This window comes from Cherax quadricarinatus, chromosome 59 (genome assembly GCF_038502225.1).
Source record: "Cherax quadricarinatus isolate ZL_2023a chromosome 59, ASM3850222v1, whole genome shotgun sequence".
NCBI lineage: Eukaryota > Metazoa > Arthropoda > Malacostraca > Decapoda > Parastacidae > Cherax > Cherax quadricarinatus.
This window is the reverse complement of record NC_091350.1, coordinates 5946199-5966564: the sequence shown is the minus strand read 5'-3', so window position 1 is coordinate 5966564 and position 20366 is coordinate 5946199. Positions and strand designations below refer to the sequence as shown.

The 20366-nt window shown below is 40.1% G+C and overlaps 1 protein-coding gene across 3 annotated transcripts in view; it reads left to right on the top strand.

Annotated features, from left to right (window-relative positions):
* Window positions 1–3081: 3081 nt before the first annotated feature.
* spartin overlaps window positions 3082–20366 on the top strand; it is a 76056-nt gene continuing 58771 nt past the window's right edge. Inside the window, exons 1-6 of one of the 3 annotated variants that reach the window (XM_053791111.2) lie at window positions 3082–3383; window positions 7742–7917; window positions 10062–10192; window positions 15554–15678; window positions 18572–18642; window positions 19072–19255. In XM_053791111.2, coding sequence (XP_053647086.1) covers window positions 7744–7917; window positions 10062–10192; window positions 15554–15678; window positions 18572–18642; window positions 19072–19255 — 685 coding nt within the window. In that variant the 5' untranslated portion in view covers window positions 3082–3383; window positions 7742–7743. The remainder of the gene's footprint in view (window positions 3384–7741; window positions 7918–10061; window positions 10193–15553; window positions 15679–18571; window positions 18643–19071; window positions 19256–20366) is intronic. The other 2 variants (XM_053791110.2, XM_053791112.2) reach the window with 2 other exon arrangements.

Genomic DNA, 20366 nt, shown 5'->3' with positions numbered 1-20366 from the left:
CTTAGGACCCTTTCAAAGATTTTTATGATATGGGATGTTAGTGCTATTGGTCTGTAGTTCTTTGCTGTTGCTTTACTGCCCCCTTTGTGGAGTGGGGCTATGTCTGTTGTTTTTAGTAACTGTGGGACGACCCCCGTGTCCATGCTCCCTCTCCATAGGATGGAAAAGGCTCGTGATAGGGGCTTCTTGCAGTTCTTGATGAACACAGAGTTCCATGAGTCTGGCCCTGGGGCAGAGTGCATGGGCATGTCATTTATCGCCTGTTCGAAGTCATTTGGCGTCAGGATAACATCGGATAGGCTTGTGTTAATCAAATTTTGTGGCTCTCTCATAAAAAATTCATTTTGATCTTCGACTCTCAGTCTGGTTAGCGGCTTGCTAAAAACTGAGTCATATTGGGACTTGAGTAGCTCACTCATTTCCTTGCTGTCATCTGTGTAGGACCCATCTTGTTTAAGTAGGGGCCCAATACTGGACGTTGTTCTCGATTTTGATTTGGCATAGAAGAAATACTTTGGGTTTCTTTCGATTTCATTTATGGCTTTTAGTTCTTCCCGCGATTCCTGACTCCTAAAGGATTCTTTTAGCTTAAGTTCGATGCTTGCTATTTCTCTGACCAGTGTCTCCCTACGCATTTCAGATATATTGACCTCTTTTAGCCGCTCTGTTATTCTTTTCCGTCGCCTGTAAAGGGAGCGCCTGTCTCTTTCTGTTTTACATCTACTCCTCCTTTTTCTTAGAGGAATAAGCCTTGTGCATACATCGAGTGCCAGCGAGTTAATCTGTTCTAGGCATAAGTTGGGGTCTGTGTTGCTTAGTATATCTTCCCAGCTTATATCGGTTAGGACTTGGTTTACTTGGTCCCACTTTATGTTTTTGTTATTGAAGTTGAATTTGGTGAATGCTCCCTCGTGACTAATCTCATTATGTCGGTCTGGGGCTCCGCGCATACATGACTGAACCTCAATTATGTTGTGATCTGAGTATATTGTTTTTGATATGGTGATATTTCTTATCAGATCATCATTGTTAGTGAAGATGAGGTCTAGTGTATTCTCCAGTCTAGTAGGCTCTATTATTTGCTGGTTTAAATTGAATTTTGTGCAGAGATTTAAAAGCTCGCGTGAGTGTGAGTTTTCATCAGAGCTGCCTCCTGGTGTTATTACTGCAACAATATTATTTGCTATATTCCTCCATTTTAGGTGCCTTAAGTTGAAATCCCCCAGGAGCAAGATGTTGGGTGCAGGAGCTGGAAGGTTTTCCAGACAGTGGTCAATTTTTAACAGCTGTTCCTGGAATTGCTGGGATGTTGCATCCGGAGGCTTGTAGACTATCACAATGACTAGGTTTTGGTTCTCGACCTTTACTGCTAAAACTTCCACTACATCATTTGAGGCATTTAGCAGTTCTGTGCAAACAAGTGACTCTGCAATGTACAGGCCAACCCCCCCCTTTTGCCTGTTCACTCTGTCACATCTGTATAGGTTGTAACCTGGGATCCATATTTCGTTGTCCAAGTGATCCTTTATGTGGGTCTCAGTGAAAGCCGCGAACATTGCCTTTGCCTCTGCAAGCAGTCCACGGATGAAAGGTATTTTGTTGTTTGTTGCTGGCTTTAGACCCTGTATATTTGCAAAGAAGAATGTTATCGGACTGGTGGTATTGTTGGTACTGGGGGGGGATTTTTTTTCCGGCATTAGTATATGTTCTAGCATGTGTATAATAGCATCATTAGTATTTTTATTAGGCCTGAATCCAAATCCAATATGAAGTTCAACGATGAGAAATTTCAATTACTCAGATATGGTAAACATGAGGAAATTAAATCTTCATCAGAGTACAAAACAAATTCTGGCCACAAAATAGAGCGAAACACCAACGTCAAAGACCTGGGAGTGATTATGTCGGAGGATCTCACCTTCAAGGACCATAACATTGTATCAGTCGCATCTGCTAGAAAAATGACAGGATGGATAATGAGAACCTTCAAAACTAGGGAGGCCAAGCCCATGATGACACTCTTCAGGTCACTTGTTCTATCTAGGCTGGAATATTGCTGCACTCTAACAGCACCTTTCAAGGCAGGTGAAATTGCCGACCTAGAAAATGTACAGAGAACTTTCACGGCCCGCATAACGGAGATAAAACACCTCAATTACTGGGAGCGCTTGAGGTTTCTAAACCTGTATTCCCTGGAACGCAGGAGGGAGAGATACATGATTATATACACCTGGAAAATCCTAGAGGGACTAGTACCGAACTTGCACACGAAAATCACTCACTACGAAAGCAAAAGACTTGGCAGACGATGCACCATCCCCCCAATGAAAAGCAGGGGTGTCATTAGCACGTTAAGAGACCATACAATAAGTGTCAGGGGCCCGAGACTGTTCAACTGCCTCCCAGCACACATAAGGGGGATTACCAACAGACCCCTGGCAGTCTTCAAGCTGGCACTGGACAAGCACCTAAAGTCAGTTCCTGATCAGCCGGGCTGTGGCTCGTACGTTGGTTTGCGTGCAGCCAGCAGCAACAGCCTGGTTGATCAGGCGCTGATCCACCAGGAGGCCTGGTCACAGACCGGGCCGCGGGGGCGTTGACCCCCGAAACTCTCTCCAGGTAAACTCTCTCCAGGCAGGGGTTGAGTATGTTTTGGGAGATAAGGTAGGAGTAGATTCGTTTATGTAGCCAGAGCTGAACTGAATGCTGGTTTTTGAGCCCCTGTTTTTATATTTGCAAAGCAAAACCCTAGATTATTATTATTATAATCAAGGGGGAAGCGCTAAACCCGGAGGATTATACAGCGCCGGGGGGGGGGGGGGGGATGTGGAAGGCATTCAGGCTTAATTCGGGGAACTGGAGCACAGATCCAATTCCCTAAATCAAGAGCCCCTCACCAACATCAAGGAACCTTCCTTGAGGGGACAAAACCCTAGAACATAATAGTTTTACATCAGTCTTTCTTGAAAGTGTTCCAGAAGTGTCCTGACCACAAAAGCAAAGTTCTGTGATCAATTTTTTTTTTTTTTTAAATTTTTGTTTAGTTATAAAGAATTGGGAAATGATGCTTATTTCCCCGGAACACGACAAAAGTGAAATTTTGTTATATAATATGCAACTTAATGAGAGTCGCGTATTAGATAGACCTTAAACCCCATTAACCAAACAAGCAGTGATGTCACTGAGGGTGATGATGTGAAGTGAGTGATGATGAGCGAGACTCACACCCTGTGTCAGTGCTGGGCCGCACCTCACACTCTGTATCAGTGCTGGGCCGCACCTTACACCCTGCATCAGTACATTGCTGGACAATAAACTCGCCTTGCTGAAGACTTCTTGCTGGTACAGCAGCAGGTGGGGCTCCACACTCACTGTAACTCGCTGTAAGGAGCATTGTAACACTAACTCTGTAACTCTCACTGTAACAACTCACTAACTCACTGTAACTCACTGTAACTCTCACTGTAACTCTCCACAACAACTGCAGCAAAGTAGTAGTAGTGTTATTTGATACACAACTTTGCAAAGTGAGTGTCAGGAAGGTATAATGTGTGGTGAGTGGTAACCTGTGGTTGCAGGGGTCAAGTCACATCTCCTGGACCCCTGATTGGTGACCTGTGTTCATGTGGTTATGGGGGTTAAGTTACAGCTTCTGGACCCCTGGGTGGTGTCCTGTGAGGAACCTCCGTGGATATAAGTCACATTATTTATCCATGACTTGGTGTGCCTTTAACACGCTCATAACACCTGAATGCTCTCAAACCATTGTAAAAATATATTTGTATGACATGTACACAAAATATAATAAAAATTTGTGTGGGTGTAAAGGTGGGAGGTTTAGTTTAATATATATATCATGCAACGACTCCAGTGGAAATAAGTCACTTTGACTTTTATGGGTTAGCCTAGGTAATTTTCAGTATGTATGATGTACCTCTACCTTAATAAACTTACACCATGTACCCATGGTGTAGGTGGTAGTCAAAAAATTAGAGAAGCACATAATGGGTCCAGGGACTGGGCCACAAAGTTTTGATAGCTAAACAGGTTACAGTGGTAATGAACTATTTACATGTTTATATCTAATTACAATTATAATGAGTTATTTATAGAAGTAAGAATCAGGTTGCAAAACATATTACAGAAATATAATCTTAAACTTTTTTACAAACATAAAATATAAGTGGTTGTAGGGAGCCTTATTGTGTGGGCATGTGAGTGGGTGTGAGGGTGGGATCAAAGGCCCCTAATACATAATGTGTATGGTGAAGGGGAACTTAGTAAACATGATTTAGCTTCAGCTGCCTTACTCTAATACTCCTCTGTAGGTTTAGTGCTTTGTTCTGATTGATCTGCTGTATCCAATATTATGCAATTTCAGTTGTAATTCATCCTGGCCTACATGCTCTCTTGGACCCAGGGCCAGCATGACTCTCACCATCTTATTCTGGGGAATTTCTAGTCTTCTAGTCTTTTTTTGTTAGAGCAGTACTGTGATGAATAAGAATAATCTACATGACACCGTATAAGAACTAGATACAAGGTCGTACAAGCCTCAGTAGGTAGGTGACAAGATTGGACCGAACAGGTATTTCCAGATATTTTAGCGAGGGTACAGTTGTGATGGGTTCCCCATTACACAGTACAGTGGACCCCCGGTATTCGATATTAATCCGTTCCTGAGAGCTCATCGAATACCGATTAATATCGAGAACCGAATCAATTTTCCTCGCAAGAAATAATGGAAATCAAATTAATCCGTGCAAGATACCCAAAAGTATGAAAAACAAAAATTTTTACTACATGGAATATTAAGTTTAATGCAATAGAATAATAACAATAAAATAATTGACACTTACTTTAATGAAGATCTGGTGATGATTGATGGGATGGGAGGAGGGGAGAGGTGCTAGTGTTTAGAAGGGGAATCCCCTTCCATTAGGACTTGAGGTAGCAAGTCCTTTTCCGGGGTTACTTCCCTTCTTCTTTTAATGCCACTAGGACCAGCTTCAGAGTCGCTGGATTTCTGTCGCACAACATATCTGTCCATAGTGACTGTTCAACTGCCTCCCAGCATACATAAGGGGGATTACCAACAGACCCCTGGCAGTCTTCAAGCTGGCACTGGACAAGCACCTAAAGTCGGTTCCTGACCAGCCGGGCTGTGGCTCGTACGTTGGTTTGCGTGCAGCCAGCAGCAACAGCCTGGTTGATCAGGCTCTGATCCACCAGGAGGCCTGGTCACAGACCGGGCCGCGGGGGCGTTGACCCCCGGAACTCTCTCCAGGTAAACTCCAGGTGTACCTCCCGTTCCTTTATGACATCCCTAAAGTGTTTCACAACATTGTTAGTGTAATAGTCACCAGCACAGCTTGCAATAGCTGTGTTAGGGTGATTGTCATCAAAAAAGGTTTGCACTTTAAGCCACATTGCACACATTTCCTTAATCTTTGAAGTAGGCAACTTCTTCAATTTCTCTATCCCCTCCTCCGAAGCAGTTTCCTCAGGTCTGCCCTCTTGTTGTTCAAGATGATCTATCAGCTCATCAGTGGTTAGTTCTTCACTGTCCTCCACCAACTCTTCCACATCCTCCCCACTAACCTCCAACCCCAAGGACTTACCCAATGCCACAATGGATTCCTCAACTGGCATAGGATTCTCAGGGTTAGCCTCAAATCCTTCAAAATCCCTTTTGTCTACACATTCTGGCCACAGTTTTTTCCAAGCAGAGTTCAAGGTCCTCTTAGTCACTCCCTCCCAAGCCGTACCTATCAGGTTTATACAATTGAGGATATTAAAGTGATCCTTCCAAAACTCTTTTAGAGTCAGTTGAGTTTCTGTGGTCACTATAAAGCACTTGTGAAACATAGCTTTTGTGTACAGTTTCTTGAAGTTGGAAATGACCTGCTGGTCCATGGGCTGCAGGAGAGGAGTGGTATTAGGAGGCAAAAACTTGACCTTAATGAAGCTCATGTCCCCAGAAAGTCACTCTGACAAGTCTGTAGGATGACCAGGGGCATTGTCTAATACCAGGAGGCACTTAAGGTCTAATTTCTTTTCAGTTAGGTAATTTTTCACAGTGGGGGCAAATGCATGGTGTAACCAGTCATAGAAAAAGTCCCTAGTGACCCATGCCTTACTGTTTGCCCTCCACAGCACACACAAATTAGCCTTGAGGACATTGTTTTTCCTGAACACTCTGGGAGTTTCAGTGATACACCAATAAAGGCTTCACTTTGCAATCACCACTAGCATTGGCACACATCAACAGAGTAAGCCTGTCTTTCATAGGCTTATGTCCTGGGAGTGCTTTTTCCTCCTGAGTAATGTAGGTCCTGCTTGGCATTTTCTTCCAAAACAGGCCTGTTTCGTCGCAATTAAACACTTGTTCAGGTTTCAGTCCTTCACTGTCTATGTAATCCTTGAATTCCTTCACATATTTTTCAGCTGCTTTTTGGTCCGAACTGGCAGCCTCGCCATGCCTAATCACACTATGTATGCCACTACGATTCTTAAATCTTTCAAACCAACCTTTGCTGGCCTTAAATTCACTCACATCACCACTATTTGCAGGCAATTTCTTTACCAAATCGTCATGCAACTGCCTAGCCTTTTCACAAATGATTGCTTGAGAGATGCTATCTCCTGCTATCTGTTTTTCATTTATCCATACCAATAACAATCTCTCAGCATTTTCTAACACTTGCGGTCGCTGTTTCGTAATCACAGTTGCACCTTTTGCAAGAACAGCTTCCTTGATTGCCGTTTTCCCGGTCACTATAGTAGAGATGGTTGATTGGGGTTTATTATACAACCTAACCAGCTCCGACACACGCACTCCACTTTCGTACTTTGCAATTATCTCTTTCTTCATTTCATAAGTCATTAGCGACTTTTTTCTTGAAGGGTTGGCACTAGAAGCTTTCTTGGGGCCCATGGTGACTTATTTTGCAGAAACAAGCACCAAACACAGTGATAATATGGATAATATGGAATGTACTGAATGTATCTTTAGATGCGCGCACACTGGCTGGCTTGTAAACACTGGCATACAAGGGGCAGTTCAGGCCACACGTGGACACGTCTCGTACGAATCGTATCGAATATCGAGGAAAATTTTTTGCGATATAATGTATCGAATACCGGATTTATCGAATACCGATGCCATCGAATACCGGGGGTCCACTGTACATTAAAAATGTTTATCCTTGCTCAGTGTACTTTTTTTTGTGCCAAAGAGTATGGCTTCTGTTTTTCCTAAGTGTAGTAATGTTTATCTACAAACCATATCCTGCAAGACTAGTTCCAGTGACAGTACATTAACTATATCCTGTTGGTTTTTATCCTAGATAATTTACATCAAGTATGATAATTGTACTTGTGTCTACCTGTGACTATATAAATCTACTTAACTGAGCCTGAGAGAGTACTGTCATCTACATACAATTGAAGTTTATACATACTTAACATTGATGGGCATGTCATTTACATAACACAACAGTAGGGGACCCAGAACACTCCTCTTGGAAACACCACACGTCATTGGCAGGAGCTTTGATTCTTTGTTATTGACCTTGACAATTTGCTAACTGTTGCTCAGGCAAGAACAGTCTACAAAGTCTGTATCAATAACTTGTAGTGTTCTACACAATACATTATGGTTAACTGTATCAAATGCCTTTTGCAAGTCTTGGATCACCATTCTTTTTATATTGAATTTTTGAATGATTATTTATTTTAGAAATGAGTGCTGAACCTCCTAAACAGCCAGCACCAAGTCGGCCACCACCACCAAGCAACCTGTTGGGAACAGCGTGTACAATCACACCGGAGGAGGAATTTGAGAAGACGTATGTAGAGGCATACAAGCTGATTGACCATGGTATCACATTGGTGACAAAAGGGCTTCATACTCAGGTTTGTATGAAATCATAAAACTTGCATTTTATTTAGAAATATTAGGGCATAGGTCAGTAACCTGAGTGTCAGCTCATTCTTAGAAATGTATTTTTCACATCTGGTGTAGATGATAGTAAAAAGCATTATCTGAGTATTGTACATTATAAAAAATGCACATGGATCCGGTGATGTTTATGGAATAATTAGACCCATTGCTCATAGAAGCTTTTACAGAAGGGAATTTTATGAAATATTTTGTATAATTTGGGGCAGCAGCAAGTTCTATCACATTTGATGGTCTGTACCTGGAATATACCTGGAGGGTCTAAATAAAACTTATTGTTTGGGTTCTTTTAATTCTGATGTCAGTATGCATACCACTATACCCTCACACCTGTGGAGTTAAAGTAACAAATTCCTGCATGATTCCTCACTTCTCAACATCATTACCAGAAGATGATTTTGGGAGTCATTGCCCCCTGTGGCTTAGTTCCAGACCAAACCTAGTTGACGGCATGATCAAGCAGGCTGTTGGTGCTAGCCACATGCAGTCTGATATGCACCACAGCCCAGCTGATCAGGAACTGACTTGAGGAATTTACCAAGTGTACGCTTGAACAGTGGCATCGCTAAGGTTGGTGTCACCCGGGGCGGCATCTTTGGTGTCGCCCCCATGAAATCCAGGGGTGAAGGGATGGGGGGGAATTAACTCCAGTTACATCACTACTGCATGACTAATGACTAATGTTTAGCAATGAGAACGTTTAAGGGCCATAAATCGAGCAGGAGAATACTTCTCAACTTTATTAATGATAAAATAAATAATTGCAGTAATATTGAGGAAACATAAAATTAAATACCACTTTCAGCACTGTACAGGCAACAGATCCTACATTTATTCATCTTCAACAATGCAAAAAAAAAAAAAAAAAAAAAAAACTTGAAAAATAAAGAAAAACATTGCAATATCAGAGAAGCATTAGTTCCGATTTGACCTTGAGTACAGGTAACATCTCAGTGACTCTGATCTTACATTTCCTTGCCTTCAGTCCTGCAAAATCATCTATCACATCATCAAAATCAATGATTTTCCCGATATAGGGCTATTTGTACTTTGTAATCATACGATAGGCTATATAGAAATGAAGGATTTTTCTCTTATGTTGCTGCAGCACTGTTTTGGGCATTAGTGTCACCTTCTTTAGAGGCTTTATGGTGTCACCTCCTAAATGGTGTCACCTGGGGTGGCCCGCCTCCCTTGCCCTCCCCTTACGACGCTGCTGCTTTTGAAGACAACTTGGGGTTGTTGGTAATTCCCTTTTTGTATGAAGTGTGTTGAAAAATCTTGGTCCCTTTATGCTTAGAGAGTTATCTCGTATCATAATTGCTGAACCCCTGTTTTTCACTGGGGATATTTTGCACCATTTGCCAAGTCACTCGTTTGTGTAGGAAATGATCTGTGTGTGCAGGTTTCGGATAAATTCCTCCAGAATTTTCCAGGTACAGTGGAACCTCAAATATCGAACTTTCTTCAGTCCAGAAGGCTGTTCGAGTGCCTTTACCAAATGAATTTATTCCCATCAGGAATAATGTAAATTAGATTAGTCCATTTCAGACCCTCAAAAATACACTTATAAAAGCACTTACAAAAATACACTTGCATAATTGGTTGTGTTGGGAGCAGTTCGATTTTTGAGGTTCCACTGTATATATATACATTATGATGCTACTTTCCCGCCCATGTTCCTAGGAATACAGTTCGAGGGACTTAGTGTTCCTAATAATTTAGGTGCCTGACTGAAAATATAAGGGTAGTAAAGGCTCTCTATACATTCTCCAGCTCTGTAATTTCACCAGCCATAAAAGGGGGTTGATAATGTACAGCAGTATTCCAGTCTAGAAGAAATAAGTGATAGACTATCATATTTGGCTTTGCATCTGTGTAAAATGTCCTATAGATCAGGGAATCCATACAAAAGATCATAAATAGGAGTGGTCACACTGCAAACTGCAGCTTCCTGTTTTAAATTTTGTTATACAGTATTTGCCAGCTCTCACAATAAATGACATTTTGTATAGTACAGTAATATTTTTTAACTTTAAATTTTTTGACTGTTTTCATAATTCAGATCTACTAAAGGATTCCTATACTTTACTTTCAGGCTGGAGTTGTGCTGCAGAAAGGTCTTGCAATGATTGACAAAGCTCTCACTACCAAAGTTGAATCCTTTGACTGTAGTGCTGAAAAGGTACAGCAGTATGCTGAGATGCAGCTCAAGATGAGATGCACAAGGTAGAAGTGTTTTCAGTTTAACAAAAGTGTCGGCTTTTCCTTTGAATTTTTTGTTGGCTTATGTTGGAGAGCTATTCCAAATGTTTATAATAATGTTACTGTGGATAGAATGTTTGTGTTTTTTAATAACTTGACACCTAAGAAAATGCTACATGAGGATGTAAAAGAGTATAATTGCTGACTATAATATGTATAGAGCTAGACTTGGAGTAATATTTTATTTAATTTTGAACTGTAATTTGTAACATGTGTCTTATGTTATGTAAATGTGTTTTATGCTAAATATCTTATTTAGCTTATGCATTTCCTAAGAGGGAAGGCTTTTTATAGTAATTAGGTACAGTTATCCTCAGGAGGGATACGTTATGGTACATACGCTGTTGTCTTTCTCTCATTTCTTCTTTTCCTCCCTTCCATTATGTTCCTTGATATCTTAAGAATGCCTCTTCAAATGAGACAATAGATGTCATCCTCTGTAAGACAGTGGTTGCTGCTATCCATAGTGCCAGCAATATTGATAACAGAATATTTAACAATTTAATTTCTGGCTTGTATGGAAAATTGTGAAATAAGTGCAGTATCTATACGTAATGGGGATTTATTTATATTTGAAGATTCGTATCTTGAAGCTTTGTATTTTATTTATATTTGTGACTTTTGTATTTCATTTGTAATCTAGGGTTTCAAAAAATTATACAGTGGAACCTTGGTTTTTGTGATTAATTTGTTCCAGAAAGTCTGACAAAACCTGAATTGTATGAAAGCTGAAGCAATGTTTCCCATAAGAAATAATGTAAATCCAATTAATCCATTCCAGACACCCAAAAATATTAACAAAAAATACATTTTATAGAGAAAAATTATAGTTTTACATACAGAAAACAATGACAAATAAACATAAATGACTAATGAAATGGCTAAATGAACATTTAACATAACTTTCACCTTTATTGAAGACTCTTGTTGGCGTGTGGAAGACAGCGAGGAGGGGAGAGGGAGGAGGAGTGGTTATTGTTTAGAATTGGAATCCCTTTCTGTAAGGACTTCAGATATCAAGGCCCTGACTGGGGTTACTTCCCTTCTTTGTCTTTTACTGGCACTAGGACCAGCTTGAGTCAATGGACCCCTGTCGCACAAAAAATCTGTCCAGAGAGGTCTGTTTCTGGCGTCTCTTTAAGATTTGCCTAAAATGGGACAAGGCATTGTCATTGAATGTTGATGTGGACTTCCCGTACATTCTGGCGAGATCGGCGGACACACGTACGCCACTTTTGTACTTTGCTACAAGTTCTTTCTTGAATTCTATTGTGTTTCTTGCCTTCATAGTGGCTTATTTAGCAGTTGCACTCAATAAACGAGCACAAAAAACAATGGATTACTACAAAATGTTTCGGATGAATGCGCGGGGTAATGCTCACTTAATGAGAAACAAAACCAGACTGAGTCAGAACGCATGAGATGTTTCGTGTGGGCACGGGCAGGCAGACCATTGTCAGCTCTATGAAAACCGAGCAGATGTACAAAAACTGGGACAAAATTTTGATGAAAAAAGTCGTTGAAAACCAAATCCTACGAAAACCAGGGCATACGACAACCGAGGTTCCACCATATATTTGTTTCAGTTTTGCTTTTTATGGATTACCATGTTTATAGTTGTACTGTAATTGGATTTGGAAGTGTTTATTTGACCCCTATCCCTGGCTACTGCCACATCACTTCCCGTCAACGTTTTGCTGTTGGTAAAACTTTGCCACATTTCCCTACTAAACTTTAACAAATATATAAAACTTGCCACACCTATACCCAACAAGTATGTACAGAATATATTAAGATAATGCATTTGAGAAAGTAATAACTAGGAAAAATTCAGTATTATTGTAATAAAATAAGCTAAGTCTTTTTGAGCTCTGAGTACCAGCTTCCAGTGCTGTGGAGGGACGATACAACTCAGTACGATGTAAACTGTGGTGGAACTATTAACCCTTTGACTGTCGCAACCCCCAATCCTGAGGTGTCTCCTGGTGTCGCAAAATTAAAAAAAAAAAATTATTTTTTCTTATGAAATGATAGAGAATCTTTTCCCGATTGTAATGACACCAAAAAAACGAAATTTGATGGAAAACTGACGGAATTATGCTCTCGCGAAGTTAGCGACCTTGGCGCTGTTTACAAATCGGCGATTTCGCCCACTTTGAGCCCTATTTTCTGCTAATTCCATTGTTCCAGTCGCCCAAACTCATAGCTATTTCTTTAGAACTCCATTTTTTCTATTGATTGAGTACAAGAAACTGCCCATTTACCGATTTCAACTACCTAATAATGTGGTCAGAAATTTGCAATTTGGCCAATTTCACGAAAACTAAGAAATATGACAATTTCAAAATAAGGTCCAGAATGAACAATGCAGACATTCCTGGCTCTAAAATAGCATTTTCTATGCTCATCAGTCATGTCTCCAGGCCCCTCTGATATTACTCTTGCTTTCTATTTTGAATTTTTATTCAAACAAAAAATAGAAGACTTACTATTATGCAGACTACTGCAATACTGTAATAATTGTATAAATAACATCAACCCAGATAAGGCTAAAGAGGTCTTTGTGGCATTTATGGATTTGGAAAAGGCGTATGACAGGGTGGATAGGGGGGCAATGTGGCAGATGTTGCAGGTGTATGGTGTATGAGGTAGGTTACTGAAAGCAGTGAAGAGTTTTTACGAGGATAGTGAGGCTCAAGTTAGAGTATGTAGGAAAGAGGGAAATTATTTCCCAGTAAAAGTGGGCCTTAGACAAGGATGTGTGATGTCACCGTGGTTGTTTAATATATTTATAGATGGGGTTGTAAGAGAAGTAAATGCGAGGGTCTTGGCAAGAGGCGTGGAGTTAAAAGATAAAGAATCACACATAAAGTGGGAGTTGTCACAGTTGCTCTTTGCTGATGACAATGTGCTCTTGGGAGATTCTGAAGAGAAGTTGCAGAGATTGGTGGATGAATTTGGTAGGGTGTGCAAAAGAAGAAAATTGAAAGTGAATACAGGAAAGAGTAAGGTTATGAGGATAACAAAAAGATTAGGTGATGAAAGATTGGATATCAGATTGGAGGAGAGAGTATGGAGGAGGTGAATGTATTCAGATATTTGGGAGTGGACGTGTCAGCGGATGGGTCTATGAAAGATGAGGTGAATCATAGAATTGATGAGGGGAAAAGGGTGAGTGGTGCACTTAGGAGTCTGTGGAGACAAAGAACTTTGTCCTTGGAGGCAAAGAGGGGAATGTATGAGAGTATAGTTTTACCAACGCTCTTATATGGGTGTGAAGCATGGGTGATGAATGTTGCAGCGAGGAGAAGGCTGGAGGCAGTGGAGATGTCATGACTGAGAGCAATGTGTGGTGTGGATATAATGCAGAGAATTCGTAGTTTGGAAGTTAGGAGGAGGTGCGGGATTACCAAAACTGTTGTCCAGAGGGCTGAGGAAGGGTTGTTGAGGTGGTTCGGACATGTAGAGAGAATGGAGCAAAACAGAGTGACTTCAAGAGTGTATCAGTCTGTAGTGGAAGGAAGGCGGGGTAGGGGTCGGCCTAGGAAAGGTTGGAGGGAGGGGGTAAAGGAGGTTTTGTGTGCGAGGGGCTTGGACTTCCAGCAGGCATGCGTGAGCGTGTTTGATAGGAGTGAATGGAGACAAATGGTTTTTAATACTTGACTTGCTGTTGGAGTGTGAACAAAGTAACATTTATGAAGGGGTTCAGGGGAACCGGCAGGCCGGACTTGAGTCCTGGAGATGGGAAGTACAGTGCCTGCACTCTGAAGGAGGGGTGTTAATGTTGCAGTTTAAAAACTGTAGTGTAAAGCACCCTTCTGGCAAGACAGTGATGGAGTGAATGATGGTGAAAGTTTTTCTTTTTCGGGCCACCCTGCCTTGGTGGGAATCGGCCAGTGTGATAAAAAACATCAACCCATTCATGACTGCATATTAGAATGGCTAGTTGGACATTTATTGGACAATGGCATCATTTGTTTACTTTTGAACATTGGCAAAAATCAAACATTTCCGCTACTTTGAGCTCCATTTCTAGGTTCTTTTTATAGTAAAATCAATCAAAATCACCTCTTTTTATAATATGTTTTCCATTCTATCAAATGAGACCAAGAAAACGAGAATACAACCATAAATACTATACGAAAATAGACCACAAATTCGGCATTTTAATTAAAAAAGACGGTCGGAGTTTTTTTTTTCTCATTATGCACTGCGTGCTCCAGGATTTTTTTTATATGGTGCACACTGACCACACAGACCCATTCTCTCACATGTGGGCCTACCAGCTTTCTCCTGCTTGATTTGAAGTCGCTAGAAATTATGAGTATATATACGTCAAACACGGTACCTCGTAAGACGTATATATACAGCCGCGACAGTCAAAGGGTTAAACCTAAACAGAAATACTTTCATGGCTGTGACGCGGTGAAGATCATAGATCTCGCTACACAACTTTTCTCCTTTAATAATTTTTTTGAGGCTGGATATTTCTCCAACGTATTCAGTAATTGTAAATACAGCTACAGTAGGTACATGATTGTTAAAGGCATGGTAATGTTAATTGCTGTGTAGTATAATTATGGGTTACTATCCTTTGGTTGCTGCGTCTGTTGTCAAACCTCACGGTACAATTAAGTAGTCATTTTCCTGTGCAATATGTACTTCGGTACAATATTTCAGTCATGATTTACTGAATGTGATACCTGGATATGCAGCTTGTGAAATTCTACTATATTTGCAATGATTTTTTTTTGTAGATTGGCATTTCTAAGTCTCTAATATGTTCCAAGGTGCCCTGATCATGAGTATGGAATATCATAAATTAGGGCATTATTTCGAGAATGGAGGCTTGGGCTACCTACTTCAATTGCCCTTATGTAACTAGCCCATTGCTGATTCGACAGGGATACAGCACAGTATACAGTAGAACCCCATATCTGCGGATTCGGTTTCCATGGTTTCAGTTGTCTATGATTTACTGTGGCCAGAAAACAACCCTTAATTTTGCTTAATAATGACACCAAAGCAGAAAAGTAGTGACGATGGGAGTTCTTCAAAGACTAAGAGAAGTCGTGAAGTGCTTCCCATCAGTGAAAAAGTACTAAAATTCTTGACTTATTGTGCATAATTTATCAATTAAACTTTATCATAGGTATGTACAGTATGTAAATGAAACGTGACTTATGTACGAAGTTAGCAGCTATCCACGGTTTCAGGTATCTGTGGTAAGTCTTGGAACATATCCTCCGCGGATATGGGGGGACTGTTGTATGTCAGACACAGTAATGATGTCTGTACTCTTCATAAATACTTTTGTTATTCCAGGAAAGAAGTGTTGAGCCACTTTGCTGACTGCCAGACATCAGTTATCTCAAGTAGTAATGCTACAGCTCCTCAAGTAGAGGATGCCCCACCCTCCTATGATGATTATCTTAAGTCTCTTGATCTAGGTGAGTTACATTCATTCTGAGTTAGGAAAAGACAGAGAACTCTTCCTGAGGTCTTGCAGTCTAGTAACTGAATGTAATTATCAAGGAAAATTGTCATGTCTTATAGGTACAGTATAATTTTTCTTTGTTTTTCTTAGTGCATTTTGATCAGACATGTGGTGATTAAATTTTAACCCTTTGACTGGCGCAACCCCCAATCCTGAGGTGTCTCCTGGTGTCGCAAAATTTAAAAAAAAAAAAATTATTTTTTCTTATGAAATGATAGAGAATCTTTTCCCGATTGTAATGACACCAAAAAAAACGAAATTTGATGGAAAACTGACGGAATTATGCTCTCGCGAAGTTAGTGACCTCGGCGCTGTTTACAAATCGGCGATTTCGCCCACTTTGAGCCCTGATGAAGATTGAGACACTTATGCAGCATATGGGAATCTTTATTCAGGAAACGTTTCGCCACACAGTGGCTTCATCAGTCCAATACAAAGAGGAAGGCGTAAGGAGAGGAGGAGAATGAGGTAATCAGTCCCTCAACCTGGAGTCGATGTGTTCAGTCCATCAATCTTGTAGAATGTACAGCATAGGGCCGTAGACGTGGCTTATATACTGTAGTGAGGTGACGTGAAGCAGGTGGAGGCGGGGTCATAGTGGTACCATCCACTAGTCGAAGTAGGTCTTCGTCCAAAGGTTGAACAAGTGTTGAAGAATTCTTTGTAACAAGATCCCATGATGCTGCAGTGTCTGACAGTTGTGATGAATGGTTTGAAAAACCGACATGTTGAAGATTGAGACACTTATGCAGCATATGGGAATCTTTATTCAGGAAACGTTTCGCCACACAGTGGCTTCATCAGTCCAATACAAAGAGGAAGGCGTAAGGAGAGGAGGAGAATGAGGTAATCAGTCCCTCAACCTGGAGTCTACGGCCCTATGCTGTACATTCTACAAGATTGATGGACTGAACACATCGACTCCAGGTTGAGGGACTGATTACCTCATTCTCCTCCTCTCCTTACGCCTTCCTCTTTGTATTGGACTGATGAAGCCACTGTGTGGCGAAACGTTTCCTGAATAAAGATTCCCATATGCTGCATAAGTGTCTCAATCTTCAACATGTCGGTTTTTCAAACCATTCATCACACTTTGAGCCCTATTTTCTGCTAATTCCATTGTTCCAGTCGCCCACACTCATAGCTATTTCTTTAGAACTTCATTTTTTCTATCGATTGAGTACAAGAAACTGCCCATTTACTGATTTCAACTACCTAATACATGTAATGTGGTCAGAAATTTGCAATTTGGCCAATTTCACGAAAACTAAAAAATATGACAATTTCAAAATAAGGTCCAGAATGAACAATGCAGACATTCCTGGCTCTAAAATAACGTTTTCTTTGTTCATCAGTCACGTCTCCAGGCCCCTCTGATATTACTCTTGCTTTCTATTTTGAATTTTTATTCAAACAAAAAATATTAGACTTACTAGTATGCAGACTACTGCAATGCTGTAATAACTGTATAAATAACATCAACCCATTCATGACTGCATATTAGAATGGCTAGTTGGACATTTATTGGACAATGGCATCATTTGTTTACTTTTGAACATTGGCAAAAATCAAACATTTCCCCTACTTTGAGCTCCATTTCTAGGTTCTTTTTATAGTAAAATCAATCAAAAACACCTCTATTTCTGTAATATGTTTTCCATTCTATCAAATGAGACCAAGAAAACGAGAATACAACCATAAATACTATACGAAAATAGACCACAAAGTCGGCATTTTAATTAAAAAAAAACGGTTGGAGTTTTTTTTTCTCATTATGCACTGCGTGCTCCAGGTTTTTTTTTATATGGTGCACACTGACCACACAGACCCATTCTCTCACATGTGGGCCTACCAGCTTTCTCCTGCTTGATTTGAAGCCGCTAGAATTTATGAGTATATATACGTCAAACACGGCACCTCGTAAAACGTATATATACGGCCACGACAGTCAAAGGGTTAACTTTGGCAGGCATGTTGAAAATGTGGTTGAGGTATGAGTTAATGGCATTGCAAAATTAAGTTAAAATGCAAGAGTAAAAAATTTTTACTCTGAAAATTGTTGACGTGCTTCACATTGTAATGTTTGATTAGCTTGAGACCTAAATGAGAATTACAGTACCTCTTTAATTTTAAGCTTTTCTTTCATAAAATAGCTCTTACTGGATCTACTTCTTTAGCGGATTATCTTTTGCAAAAATTTGAAGTATTTATAGAGGCACTATGGCCTCTACTCCACCCATAATCAAAGTGGTGGAACAGGCTTGCTTAATTACTCAAGAGACTAATATGTGGTAAATTCATTTGATATATACTCTTCAGTCTAATTTTTATTTGTTAATTGTAATTTTATCTTTCCATTTTTTCTCTTTACAAAAATACATTTAGAAAGATATAACACTGCTGTACATTCCTACATGTGATGTGGTTAGTCTATTCTCGCCTAATTTTCAACTAAAGGAATGTTAGGGAGTATATCTGTCTCACTGTTAGTGGACAAAGGATTGAACCTCTGCCATGAATTGTGTTGAATGACCTACACAGGTTTAACTTTCAGGTATAATATAATAATCATCAAATGTTCAATAAGAAGAATAAGTTACAATACCATGGTTGGAACAATTTACAAATAATCCTCACTTAGGAGAGGAATCTTGTGACATTTTGGCATGTCCTAAACCATTGTCAGGTCACCCTGCAAGGGTGATGCTAATGAAGCAGTCTTGATCCAATAAATTGGAGCTGCCCTCTTTCTCTGATCACACCTCTATAAGCTCAGCACTTCTCATGGATGTAATAAAATTATAACATGTTCAAAATACTATTCTATTTATGTTTTCCCACTACAGGTGCAACGAGCAGCATCAGTATGTCAGCAACAAGAAGTACTTATCCTCGCCTCAACGCTCTTAACCCTCAGGTGCATCACAGTGGTTTTGATGTTTTTGCATTTGTTAGAGATGAGTAAATACTTGTAGTATTCATGTTAGTCTTCAGTGAAATATCTTGGCCGTTGACCCAGATGTCTGTTCATGTAACATATATTTGCTGTAAAGTTATTGGAAGAATGACTCCAAAATGCAGGTGCTTGGCAGGTATCAGGTTGACATAAAGATGTTAATTCAATGAGGAAATATAAGTTGTGGAACCTTAGTCTCTGAAAACTGCCATTTTAACTGAAATTGTGGTAACTGGGTTGAATAACATACGGGTCATATATGCTTACATTCTTGAGACCTCTAAAAAAAAAAAAATGGTGGGGGGGGGGCAAAGATTTTTTTAAGTTTTGTTATTCCTCAGTTCCCCCTGAATCCCTTCAGTAATAGTAATGGAGTGTACCAATACACAGGTTCAAGAGTCGGCCTTTGAGGAAATTGCAGAGGAGACTCCTCTTGTGACCCCAGTCTTGTCACCTCAGCAGGGAGAGATGATCTTCGAAATAGAGAATGGTGTTCAGATATTCTTCATCTACCCTGATGGCCAGGTCACAAGTCCCTCGTATCCATCCTTTCTTGCTGTCTTCAGTTTTCCTCGTAAGTGTTGCTTAGCTTAGTGACAATCTGAGTTAACACACATTGTAAAGTATAATACAGTGTGGCGGTATAATGTCTGGTATTCTACCAAACGGTGATCCTTGTTTCACCAACATTTTTGCCAAATGTGAGTTGTGATGTCATGACTTGAAACTTTTATTTGACGGAAACATAATAAGATTTAATCTAAGTCACATTTGAATTGAATATCAAATTAAGGTTTTCCCTTCTAAGTGTGTGGGTAATAAACTTTAAGTTGTATATATATATTGGTAGAATTACTGACAATATGTAAAGTAAAAGGACACGAGTGCAACTAATGTGACATTTTATTGTGGCAATGTTTCACTCTCCAGGAGCTTTGTCAAGCTGTTACAAACAATACATGGACACAGAGGGTGTGTGTGTGTGTGTATATATATATATATATATATATATATATATATATATATATTTTTTTTTTTTTTTTTTTTCAACAAGTCGGCCGTCTCCCACCGAGGCAGGGTGACCCAAAAAAAAAGAAAGAAAATCCCCAAAAAGAAAATACTTTCATCATCATTCAACACTTTCACCACACTCACACATTATCACTGCTTTTGCAGAGGTGCTCAGAATACAACAGTTTAGAAGCATATACGTATAAAGATACACAACATATCCCTCCAAACTGCCAATATCCCAAACCCCTCCTTTAAAGTGCAGGCATTGTACTTCCCATTTCCAGGACTCGAGTCCGACTATATGAAAATAACCGGTTTCCCTGAATCCCTTCACTAAATATTACCCTGCTCACACTCCAACAGATCGTCAGGTCCCAAGTATCATTCGTCTCCATTCACTCCTATCTAACACGCCCACGCACACCCGCTGGAAGTCCAAGCCCCTCGCCCACAAAACCTCCTTTACCCCCTCTTTCCAACCCTTTCGAGGACGACCCCTACCCCTCCTTCCTTCCCCTATAGATTTATATGCTTTCCATGTCATTCTACTTTGATCCATTCTCTCTAAATGACCAAACCACCTCAACAACCCCTCTTCTGCCCTCTGACTAATGCTTTTATTAACTCCACACCTTCTCCTAATTTCCACACTCCGAATTTTCTGCATAATA